Source organism: Nerophis ophidion, linkage group LG23, assembly GCF_033978795.1.
Source record: "Nerophis ophidion isolate RoL-2023_Sa linkage group LG23, RoL_Noph_v1.0, whole genome shotgun sequence".
NCBI classification, from domain to species: Eukaryota; Metazoa; Chordata; class Actinopteri; order Syngnathiformes; family Syngnathidae; genus Nerophis; species Nerophis ophidion.
The window spans coordinates 42805867-42819546 of NC_084633.1; the positions used below are offsets into that span (position 1 = coordinate 42805867).

The window sequence follows — 13680 nt, forward strand, 5'->3', positions numbered from 1 at the left end:
AATTGAAATGTCTGCGATAAGAAGAGGAGGCGTTACAGACTCTGGTCCAGATTGTCTCTGCGACCAAGCGGGGAGGACGACGTCGCCGCCGCAGGGAAACATCGAAAACATCTCTTTCCTGTTGGAGGGAGGGCCGCACACCTGCTGCCAAGTGCAAATGGCCAACATACTTCCCCAAACTGGACGCCTTGTCTGATGTTCGCGGGGAATTGAGACCAGCCGTGAATGAGACCTCCTTGTCGTAAATGAGACCTCCTTGCCGTGAATGAGACCTCCTTGCCGTGAATGAGACCTCCTTCCCGTCGTGCAGCGGAACTTTGGCTCACCAGTTGTGTTTCCCCCCCAGTGGGGGTCTTGAATTGCAGCCTGCGAACATGGACGACGACCACCCAGGTAAGACACCTTTCATGCCTGCCTTTTATTATTACCTCACCTGGAGGTTACATGTGCTCCTCTGATGCGGGCCGTCATCTTTGTCCTGCACATGGACCTCAAATCATGGTCATGATGACGTTGCACCGCACACCTGTCCCACCCACATCACTCTATGTTGCATCACACACCTGTCCCAGGTACATCTCTCTATGTTGCATCACACCTGTCCCAGGTACATCTCTCTATGTTGCATCACACCTGTCCCAGGTACATCACTCTATGTTGCATCACACACCTGTCCCACCTACATCACTCTATGTTGCATCACACACCTGTGACAGGTACATCACTCTATGTTGCATCACACACCTGTCCCAGGTACATCACTCTATGTTGCATCACACACCTGTGACAGGTACATCACTCTGTTGCATCACACACCTGTCCCACCTACATCACTCTATGTTGCATCACACACCTGTCCCACCTACATCACTCTATGTTGCATCACACACCTGTCCCAGGTACATCACTCTATGTTGTATCACACACCTGTGACAGGTACATCACTCTGTTGCATCACACACCTGTGACAGGTACATCACTCTGTTGCATCACACACCTGTCCCAGGTACATCACTCTGTTGCATCACGCACCTGTCCCAGGTACATCACTCTATGTTGCATCACACACCTGTCCCAGGTACATCACTCTATGTTGCATCACACACCTGTCCCAGGTACATCACTCTATGTTGCATCACACACCTGTCCCAGGTACATCACTCTATGTTGCATCACACACCTGTCCCAGGTACATCACTCTATGTTGCATCACACACCTGTGACAGGTACATCACTCTATGTTGTATCACACACCTGTGACAGGTACATCACTCTATGTTGCATCACACACCTGTCCCAGGTACATCACTCTATGTTGCATCACACACCTGTCCCAGGTACATCACTCTATGTTGCATCACACACCTGCATGACAGGTGTATCACTCTATGTTGCATCACACACCTGTCCCAGGTACATCACTCTATGTTGCATCACACACCTGTCCCAGGTACATCACTCTATGTTGCATCACACACCTGTCCCAGGTACATCACTCTATGTTGCACCACACACCTGTCCCAGGTACATCACTCTATGTTGTATCACACACCTGTGACAGGTACATCACTCTGTTGCATCACACACCTGTCCCACCTACATCACTCTATGTTGCATCACACACCTGTCCCAGGTACATCACTCTATGTTGCATCACACACCTGTCCCAGGTACATCACTCTATGTTGCATCACACACCTGTCCCAGGTACATCACTCTATGTTGCATCACACACCTGTCCCAGGTACATCACTCTATGTTGCATCACACACCTGTCCCAGGTACATCACTCTATGTTGCATCACACACCTGTCCCAGGTACATCACTCTATGTTGTATCACACACCTGTGACAGGTACATCACTCTATGTTGCATCACACACCTGTCCCAGGTACATCACTCTATGTTGCATCACACACCTGTGACAGTGTCATGCAGGTGTGTCACTCACTTTATGTTGCACCGCTTTGACCAAAGTCTTTAAAGTCCTACTGAAGTGAGATGTTCTTATTTAAACGGGGATAGCAGCTCCATGCTATGTGTCATACTTCATCATTTTGCCAGATTTTTGCTGAAAGGATTTAGTAGAGAACATCCACGATAAAGTTTGCAACTTTTGGTCACTATTAAAAAAGCCTTGCCTGTACAGGAAGTAGCAGACGATGTGCGTGTGACGTCACGGGTTGTGGAGCTCCTCACATCTGAACATTGTTTACAATCATGGCCACCAGCAGCGAGAGCGATTCGGACCGAGAAAGTGACAATTTCCCCATTATTTTGAGCGGGGATGAAAGATTTGTGGATGAGGAAATTTTGAGTGAAGGACCAGGAAAAAAAAAGTTAAAAAAAAAAAAAGGCGATTGTGATTCAGACGTTTTTAGACACATTTACTAGGATAATTCTGGGAAATCCCTTATCTGCTTATTGTGTTGCTAGTGTTTTAGTGAGTTAAATAGTACCTTAAAGTTGGAGGGGTGTGGCCACGGGTGAAGCTGCAGCAGGACAGAAGCTCTGCTGATGTCTCCGGTAAGAGCCGTTTATTACCACAATTTTCTCACTGAAAACTGCCGGTAGACATGTAGTCGGGATCCATGTTCGCTTGACCGCTCTGATCCATAGTAAAGCTTCACCTCCGGGAAATTTAAAGAAGGAAACACCAACTGTGTTTGTGTTGCTAAAGACTAAAGCTTCCCAACTCCATCTTTCTACTTTGACTTCTCCAATATTAATTGAACAAATTGCAAAAGATTCAGCAACTCAGATGTGCAAAATACTGTGTAATTATGCCGTTAAAGCAGACCACTTTTAGCTGGGATCGGGCTGGAAAATAATGTCCGCTACAACCCGAGAAGTCAAACGCACGCGTCATCATACACGTCATCATACACGTCATCATACACGTCATCATACACGTCATCATACGAGTCATCATACACGTCAACATACACGTCAACATACACATCATCATACACGTCATCATACACGTCATCATACGAGTCATCATACACGTCATCATACACATCATCATACACATCATCATACACATCATCATACACATCATCATACACGTCATCATACACGTCATCATACGAGTCATCATACACGTCATCATACGAGTCATCATACACATCATCATACGAGTCATCATACGAGTCGTCATACGAGTCGTCATACGAGTCGTCATACGAGTCGTCATACGAGTCGTCATACGAGTCGTCATACGAGTCGTCATACGAGTCGTCATACGAGTCGTCATACACGTCGTCATACACGTCGTCATACACGTCGTCATACACGTCGTCATACGAGTCATCATACGAGTCATACACGTCATCATACGAGTCATCATACACGTCATCATACGAGTCATCATACACGTCATCATACGAGTCATCATACACGTCATCATACACGTCATCATACACGTCATCATACGAGTCATCATACACGTCATCATACGAGTCATCATACACGTCATCATACGAGTCATCATACACGTCATCATACGAGTCATCATACGAGTCATCATACACGTCATCATACGAGTCATCATACGAGTCATCATACACGTCATCATACGAGTCATCATACACGTCATCATACACGTCATCATACACGTCATCATACACATCATCATACACGTCATCATACACGTCATCATACACGTCATCATACGAGTCATCATACACGTCAACATACACGTCAACATACACGTCAACATACACGTCATCATACGAGTCATCATACACGTCATCATACGAGTCATCATACACATCGTCATACGAGTCGTCATACGAGTCGTCATACGAGTCGTCATACGAGTCGTCATACGAGTCGTCATACGAGTCGTCATACACGTCGTCATACACGTCGTCATACACGTCGTCATACACGTCGTCATACACGTCGTCATACACGTCGTCATACGAGTCATCATACACGTCATCATACGAGTCATACACGTCATCATACGAGTCATCATACGAGTCATCATACACATCATCATACGAGTCATATACGTCATCATATACGTCATCATATACGTCATCATACACGTCATCATACGAGTCATGCACGTCATCATACACGTCAACATACAGGTTATCATACGAGTCATCATACACATCATCATACGAGTCATACACGTCATCATACGAGTCATCATACGAGTCATCATACACAACATCATACGAGTCATGTACGTCATCATATACGTCATCATTCACGTCATCATACACGTCATCATACGAGTCATACACGTCATCATACACGTCAACATACACGTCAACATACACGTCAACATACACGTCATCATACGAGTCATCATACACATCATCATACGAGTCATACACGTCATCATACGAGTCATACGAGTCATCATACACATCATCATACGAGTCATCATACACATCATCATACGAGTCATCATACACGTCATCATACGAGTCATCATACGAGTCGTCATACGAGTCATCATACACGTCATCATACACGTCATCATACGAGTCATCATATACATCATCATACGAATCATACACGTCATCATACACGTCATCATACGAGTCATACACGTCATCATACACGTCATCATACGAGTCAACATACACGTCATCATACGAGTTATCATACGAGTCATCATACACATCATCATACGAGTCATACACGTCATCATACGAGTCATCATACGAGTCATCATACACATCATCATACGAGTCATCATACACATCATCATACGAGTCATCATACACGTCATCATACAGGTCATCATACGAGTCATCATACACGTCGTCATACGAGTCGTCATACGAGTCATCATACACGTCATCATACGAGTCATCATATACATCATCATACGAGTCATACACGTCATCATACGAGTCATCATACACATCATCATACGAGTCATATACGTCATCATACGAGTCATCATACGAGTCATCATACGAGTCATCATACACATCATCATACACATCATACGAGTCATACACGTCATCATACACGTCATCATACACGTCATCATACACGTCAACATACACGTCATCATACGAGTTATCATATGAGTTATCATACACATCATCATACGAGTCGTACACGTCATCATACACGTCATCATACGAGTTATCATTCACATCATCATACGAGTCATACACGTCATCATACACATCATCATACGAGTCATACACGTCATCATACGAGTTATCATTCACATCATCATACGAGTCATACACGTCATCATACACGTCAACGTACACGTCATCATACGAGTCATCATACGAGTCATACACGTCATCATACACGTCAACATACACGTCATCATACGAGTTATCATATGAGTTATCATACACATCATCATACGAGTCGTACACGTCATCATACGAGTTATCATTCACATCATCATACGAGTCATACACGTCATACACGTCATCATACACGTCAACGTACACGTCATACGAGTCATCATACACGTCAACATACACGTCATCATACACGTCATCATACACGTCATCATACGAGTCATCATACACGTCATCATACACGTCAACATACACGTCATCATACGAGTCATCATACTGACGTTTTCAACAAGAAACTCCGTGGGAAATTTAAGATTGTAGTTTAGTAAACTAACTGGGCATGTGTTGCAATGTTAATAATTAATCATTTGTTACTATTTCATCATTTGTTACTATTTCATCATTTGTTACTATTTCATCATTTGTTACTATTTCATCATTTGTTACTATTTCATCATTTGTTACTATTTCATCATTTGTTACTATTTCATCATTGATATATAAACTATCAGACTGCCTGGTTTCAGTTGACCTACAAGACTGTTCTTGCAAATTCCACCTTTCTTATTAAAAGTGCTTGTAAAATGATGACATTTTTCTGGATTTTAGGACTTAAGTGTCACAAACCCATTCTTGTGATGTCGTGACTTTGTTCTGCTGAAATGACTTTTCCCCTCATTAGGATTTCACGCACACTAAATGGCACCCTTTTTGTCATTATTCTCAGAAAAATGTTTTTTTTGTGCATTATTGAAATGCATTCTCACAAATTACACTTTATTATAAAATGTTCTTATAAAATTATTATTTTTTTTAATTTAGTGACTTTATTCGCCCCAAAAAATCACTAGATTGTGACATTTTCCCTGTATTTTACATTTTTATTGTTAGAAAATTGTGAGTTTAGTAAAATGTTGACTTTTTTCATCATATTATTACAACTTTTCTTTCTCAAAAATTGTATATTTATTCTTGTAAAGAATTGCAACTTAAGTCTAGTAAAATTGTGACTTATTTCCTTATCATGACTTCAATTTATTATTGTCGTTTACCTCATTAAGACTACTCTTGCAAAATTCCGCCTTTTTAAAAAAAATAAGTTCTTGTAAAATTACCCATTTTTCCTGACTTAACTCTCACAACAACTTTCTTGTGATAATGAGACTTAGTTCTGGTGAAATGATGACTTTTCTCCACGCCAAATTGCACCTTTTTTGTCATTATTCTCAGACAATTATATATTTTTTCCTGCATTACTTTGAATTAGTGAACTATACAAACTTGTGCCCAAAATTTTAATTTTCCTGAAGGAATAAATAAAGTACTATCCAAACATAAGGGTGTCCATATGTGCACTTGGCACCAGGTCATTCTAGGCCGCACTTCCATGATCCACTTTTTAATCGTGTCATCGGTTTTGCGGCCTCATGTTTTGGACACTCGGGTGAAGAGAGGGGCGGAACTTTCCACCGATCACCACCTGGTGGTGAGTTGGCTGCGATGGTGGGGGAGGATGCCGGACAGACCTGGCAGGCCCAAACGCATTGTGAGGGTCTGCTGGGAACGTCTGGCAGAGTCTCCTGTCAGAGAGAGTTTCAATTCCCACCCCCAGAAGAACTTCGAACATGTCACGAGGGACGGGCTGGACATTGAGTCCGAGTGGACCATGTTCCGAACCTCTATTGTCGAGGCCGCAAGGTAGTTGGTGCCTGTCATGGCGGTAATCCTAAAAACCCCTTGGTGGACACCAGCGGTGAGGGATGCCGTCAAGCTGAAGAAGGAGTCCTATCGGGTCCTTTTGGCTCATAGGACTCCGGAGGCAGTGGACAGGTACCGACAGGCCAAGCGGTGTGCAGCTTCAGCGGTCGCGGAGACAAAAACTCGGACATGGGAGGAGTTCAGGGAATCCATGGAAAACCACTTCCGGACAGCTTCGAAGCGATTCTGGACCACCGTCCGCCGCCTCAGGAAGGGGAAGCAGTGCACTATCAACACCGTGTATGGTGCGGATGGTGTTCTGCTGACCTCAACTGCGGATGTTGTGGATAGGTGGAAGGAATACTTCGAAGACCTCCTCAATCCCACCAACACTTCTTCCTATGAGGAAGCAGTGCCTGGGGAATTCTGTGGTGGACTCTCCTATTTCTGGGGCTGAGGTCGCTGAGGTAGTTAAAAAGCTCCTCGGTGGCAAGGCCCCAGGGGTGGACGAGAGCCGCCCGGAGTTCCTTAAGGCTCTGGATGCTGTGGGGCTGTCTTGGTTGACAAGACTCTGCAGCATCGCGTGGACATCGGGGGGCGGTACCTCTGGATTGGCAGACCGGGGTGCTGGTTCCTCTCTTTAAGAAGGGGGACCGGAGGGTGTGTTCCAACTATCGTGGGATCACACTCCTCAGCCTTCCCGATAAGGTTTATTCAGGTGTACTGGAGAGGAGGCTAAGCCGGAAAGTCGAACCTCGGATTCAGGAGGAACAGTGTGGTTTTTGTCCTGGTCGTGGAACTGTGGACCAGCTCTATAGTCTGGGCAGGGTCCTTGAGGGTGCATGGGAGTTTGCCCAACCAGTCTACATGTGCTTTGTGGACTTGGAGAAGGCATTGGACCGTGTCCCTCGGGAAGTCCTGTGGGGAGTGCTCAGAGAGTATGGGGTATCGGACTGTCTTATTGTGGCGGTCCGCTCCCTGTATGATCAGTGTCAGAGCTTGGTCCGCATTGCTGGCAGTAAGTCGGACACGTTTCCAGTGAGGTTTCGACTCCGCCAAGGCTGCCCTTTGTCACCCATTCTGTTCATAACTTTTATGGACAGAATTTCTAGGCGCAGTCAAGGCGTTGAGGGGTTCTGGTTTGGTGGCCGCGGGATTAGGTCTCTGCTTTTTGCAGATGATGTGGTCCTGATGGCTTCATCTGACCAGGATCTTCAGCTCTCACTGGATCGGTTCGCAGCCGAGTGTGAAGCGACAGGAATGGCAATCAGCACCTCCAAGTCCGAGTCCATGTTCTCGCCCGGAAAAGGGTGGATTGCCATCTCCGGGTTGGGGAGGAGACCCTGCCCCAAGTGGAGGAGTTCAAGTACCTGGGAGTCTTGTTCACGAGTGAGGGAAGAGTAGATGGTGAGATGGACAGGCGGATCGGTGCGGCGTCTTCAGTAATGCGGACGTTGTACCGATCCATTGTGGTGAAGAAGGAGCTGAGCCGGAAGGCATAGCTCTCAATTCACCGGTCGATCTACGTTCCCATCCTCACCTATGGTCATGAGCTTTGGGTCTTGACCGAATGGATAAGATCACGGGTACAAGCGGCCCAAATGAGTTTCCTCCGCCGTGTGGCGGGTCTCTCCCTTAGAGATAGGGTGAGAAGCTCTGTCATCTAGGAGGAACTCAAAGTAAAGCCGCTGCTCTTTCACATCGAGAGGAGCCAGATGAGGTGGTTCGGGCATCTGGTCAGGATGCCACTTGAACGCCTCCCTAGAGAGGTGTTTAGGGCAAGTCCAACCGGTAGGAGGCCACGGGGAAGACCCAGGACACGTTGGGAAGACTATGTCTCCCGGCTGGCCTGGGACACCTCGGGATCCCCCGGGAGGAGCTGGACCAAGTGGCTGGGGAGAGGGAAGTCTGGGCTTCCCTGCTTAGGCTGTTGCCCCCGCGACCCCACCTCTGATAAGTGGAAGAAGATGGATGGATGGATGGATGGGTGCATTACTGCGAATTAGTGAATTATATATTTTGAAATGCATTTTCACAAAATTACACATTTTTATTGTAATTATGATTTTCTTTTTTAAATGTTGTCACTTTAATGTTTTCAAAACATGGTGACATTTTCCCCTGTGTAAAATTTTGACTTTTTCCCTAATGTTTTTACATCTTTACTTTTACAAAATTGTATATATTTTCTTGTAAACATTGCAACTTTAGTCTCGTAAAATTATTATTTTCTTCTCATGACTTGAGTTTATTGTCTTTTCCCTCATTATTAAGACTCCTCTTGCAAAATTCGGCCTTTTTTAAATTATATGTTCTTGTAAAATAACTTTTTCCTCATAATTGTATGACTTAAAAACTATCTTGTGATATTGTGACTTTGTTCTGGTGAAATGATGACTTCTTCCTTCATTACGATTTCACTCATTTTTTGTCATTATCCTCTGAAAATGATACATATATTATTCTGTGCACTTTTGAAATGCATTGCCACAAAATGACACCTTTTTAATTGTTAAAATGTTATGATTTTTTAAATTTTTTATTTAGTGACTTTGTACTCACAATCAAAACAAACCAAAAAAAAAATCACAAGATTGTGACATTGTTTCCCTGTATATTACAATTTTATTGGGACTTTAGTAAGATCTGGACTGTTTTCCTCATAATATTACAACTTTATTCTCACAAAATGTCCCATTTGTTTGTAACATGAAAATCTTTAATATCTACGGATTATTACCTTTTCATGTTATTATTTGAAAAGATGATAGTGTAATCTATATTTCATTTGAGAGTCTCCACTTTTACTTGGTTGTCCAGACACAAAGGAAGTGATATCATGTGGCAGCTCAGCTGTATCGCTACAAAGTGACGCTCAGGCTGGTGTTCATGAAGACATCACACTTGACTTTTTCCCAGCTCATGCAGAGGTGTCTTCCACATGGCGACTACCTGCAGGTCTGCATGATTAGACATTGAGTGTACCTGGCAGCGGGGCATAAAGTTGTCATTGTTGCCCGGCAGCGATGGCACAGGTGAGCCAGACAGACGTATGCTGCTCTTATTCCAGATTCCAGCCATGCACAGCTGGGTGCACACATAGGAAAGTTGTTTTTAGGTTTCAGTTGTTCGCACAATCATTGTTTTTTTTTTAGCAGTACCCACTTAGCCCCCCCCCCTGGTGTAAATCTATGTGACCTGGCTCCTGTTTGTGGCTCCTCCAGACTGACATCAGAGGCCTCTTGTTAAGCTCGGAAATGAAATAGCAGCTTCAACTTTCCTTTGACCATCCTCAGTTTCTCAGACATTACGCCATGCTGACCCACATACAAGTCTGGAGTTGCACGGCTGCCCAAAAAAGAAGCTACTTGAGCCTCCGCTCTGTTTTCTTTGCCCCGGAAGAAAAGCTCCTTTGGACTTTTATGAGTGGCTGCTGTTGTCTTGGAGTCTGGTGCATCTGAGCCAGAAAGCACACACGCTTTTGCAAGTAGATAGCTCTCTAATTTCCTCTGGGCCGAACCATGACTTGCATTTCCCGTCAAGCTAGACAGATCAGGTGGAACAATCAGAAGATCAATTGGAGCATGTCAGAGCCTGCTTAAAGTCTCAGGAGTCTGAAGTCATGCGGGTTTAAGGCAAAGGATGTCCTGCTCCCTTTTACAACTCCAGTTTGGCTTGGTTCTTACCAGTGGGTGGTGGTGGTGGTGGTGGTGGTGGTGGTGGGGCGTCCAGGTGTGCAGAGGACAAGAGGGTTGGGTGGACAGGAAAAGGGAGGTTTGGAACACTGATGGAACCAGCCAGAGATTGTTTGGAAAAGGTGTTCCCAGAACATCAAGTGCTTAAGACATTAAGATGTTTTATTGACTTTCTTCCAGCAGATGTGGTTAGATCCTGATGATGATGATGATGATGATGATGATGGCGTGTCTCGCCATCTGGGTTCCCACTTACACCACTCTTCACATCGCCACTCATCCAAACTCACAGCAAGTTGCTTATTCACTTCTCTGCAGTTTTATAGTCCATCCTCCAGAGGTATTCTGTCCTGTGCAGAATACAAGTCACATTTTTCAGGAAGAAGTACGTCAAGCCTGCGTAAAATATCACAACAAATAGCAATCACATGGTTTTTGTCAGTACTATCAGAAAAGAAAGACTAAAACAAACTACAACTAACGTTAGCAATGGTTATATTGGTAGAGCGTGCTTAGCAGCCTAATGTACGCTCAAAACTATCCATCCATCCATCCATTTTCTACCGCTTATTCCCTTTCGGGGTCACGGGGGGCGCTGGCGCCTATCTCAGCTACAATCGAAACTAAAGATATATATATATATATATATACATATATATATTTGGAACCTCAAAGACAATAATGTTGAATATTCAATAACATGGCAAATTCTTGCATCCATCACACCTTACAACAGTGGTAATAAAAGATGCAACTTATGCTTAAAAGAGAAACTGTTTATTATATATCATCCAGATCTATCATCCCTCAACAAACGCAGTGAAATCATTTCAACATGCCGCCACAGGCGGAAACACCTCCTAGGTAACACATGAGCCAATCACCACACCCTACGCCTGCCTGTACCCACCCACTCTGTGCTCTATATAAACCATTGTATGTGAATGCTTCCATTAAAATCTCCTGATGATTGAGGGAACCCCTCATGAAACAGATCTGTAGAGATGAAGTAGTCTTGTGATTTTTTCCCACACCTACATATATATATATGTATATATATATATATATATAATGTGTATGTGTGGGGAAAAATCACAAGACTACTTCATTTCTACAGAACTGTTTCATGAGTGGTTCCCTCAAACATCAGGAGATATGATTGAGGGAACCCCTCATGAAACACTTCTGTAGAGATGAAGTAGTCTTGTGATTTTTCCCACACCTACATATTGCGCTCTACCACGGTATCGAGCACTATTCTCTGGATAATCCAATCAAGATATATATATGTATGTGTGTGTGTGTGTGTGTGTGTGTGTGTGTGTATGAGTATGCATGTACAAACCCCGTTTCCATATGAGTTGGGAAATGGTGTTAGATGTAAATATAAACAGAATACAATGATTTGAAAATCCTTTTCAAGCCATATTCAGTTGAATATGCTACAAAGACAACATATTTGATGTTCAAACTCATACACTTAATTATTTTTTTTGCAAATAATAATTAACTTAGAATTTCATGGCTGCAACACGTGCCAAAGTAGTTGGGAAAGGGCATGTTCACCACTGTGTTACATCACCTTTTCTTTTAACAACACTCAATAAACGTTTGGGAACTGAGGAAACTAATTGTTGAAGCTTTGAAAGTGGAATTCTTTCCCATTCTTGTTTTATGTAGAGCTTCAGTCCTTCAACAGTCCGGGGTCTCCACTGTCCTATTTCACACTTCATAATGCGCCACACATTTTCCATGGGAGACAGGTCTGGACCAGGAAAGTACTCGCACTCTTTTTTTTCACGAAGCCACACTGTTGTAACACGTACCTAATGTGGCTTGGCATTGTCTTGCTGAAATAAGCAGGGGCGTCCATGAAAAAGACAGCGCTTAGATGGCAGCATATGTTGTTCCAAAAGCTGTATGTACCTTTCAGCATTAATGGTGCCTTCACAGATGTGTAAGTTACCCATGCCTTGGGCACTAATACACCCCCATACCATCACACATGCTGGCTTTTACACTTTGTGTTGATAACAGTCTGGATGGTTCGCTTCCCCTTTGGTCTGGATGACACGATGTGGAATATTTCCAAAAACAATTTGAAATGTGGACTCAGACCACAGAACACTTATGACACAGAACATATGTTGTCATCCAAGCAACGTTATCATGGACGCCCCTGCTTATTTCAGCAAAACAATGCCAAGCCCCGTGTTACAACAGTGGTACTTTGTAGTAAAAGAGTGCGGGTACTTTCCTGGCCAGCCTGCAGTCCAGACCTGTCTCCCATGGAAAATGTGTGGCGCATTATGAAGCGTAAAATAGGACAGCGGAGACCCCGGACTGTTGAAGGACTGTGGCTCTTTTGATGACTGCATCTGGCTCTCAGATAAATCTGAGCTGATGTTGCTTAACACGATAAGTAATGAATAATTCCACTTGTAATCACAGTGTTAAAAATAATGTTCAAAATATAAATCATTCTCATGCATTTTTAATCCATCCATCCGTTTTCTACCGCACCTGTTTAAGAAGTTGCTATGATGGTAAGAAGTTATTTATTTATTATTGGTTAGTGTGGGGCTTGCCCTCCTGGGGGTTCTTCAGACCACCAAGAACCGACATGAGAGCCTGTTTCAGGGTTACAATATTGTTTCATTTTTCAATAAGTCTCTCAGTTGCTTTCCAGCTATTGTCTTTTTGTCTTTCGTCCTCGCTTGTGCTTTGGCTCCAGCACCAACCCGTCTCTCCTCCTGGCTGCTGCTTATAACAGAGCGACAGGTGATTAGATAACAAGGCCCAGATGGGCTATCTACGCACCTGTCGCTGATTTCGAGGCTGATCCTGGCAACGCTGCAGGCCCGCAGGCCACGCCCCCCTCCACAGTTAGCTTCAGAATAACAATGTTATTACAAAAAAAGTTAGATGGCTCTTACAGAAATACATTTTAAAATATTTGGCTTCTTGGCTCTCTCAGCCAAAAAGTTTCCCG

At 43.8% G+C, this 13680-nt stretch overlaps 1 protein-coding gene across 1 annotated transcript in view; it reads left to right on the forward strand.

Moving 5' to 3' along the window:
* Positions 1–13680, forward strand: part of LOC133541355 (cytohesin-3-like) — a 107693-nt gene continuing 94013 nt past the window's right edge. The window contains exon 1 of the mRNA XM_061884737.1: positions 1–393. Coding sequence (XP_061740721.1) covers positions 375–393 — 19 coding nt within the window. The 5' untranslated portion in view covers positions 1–374. The remainder of the gene's footprint in view (positions 394–13680) is intronic.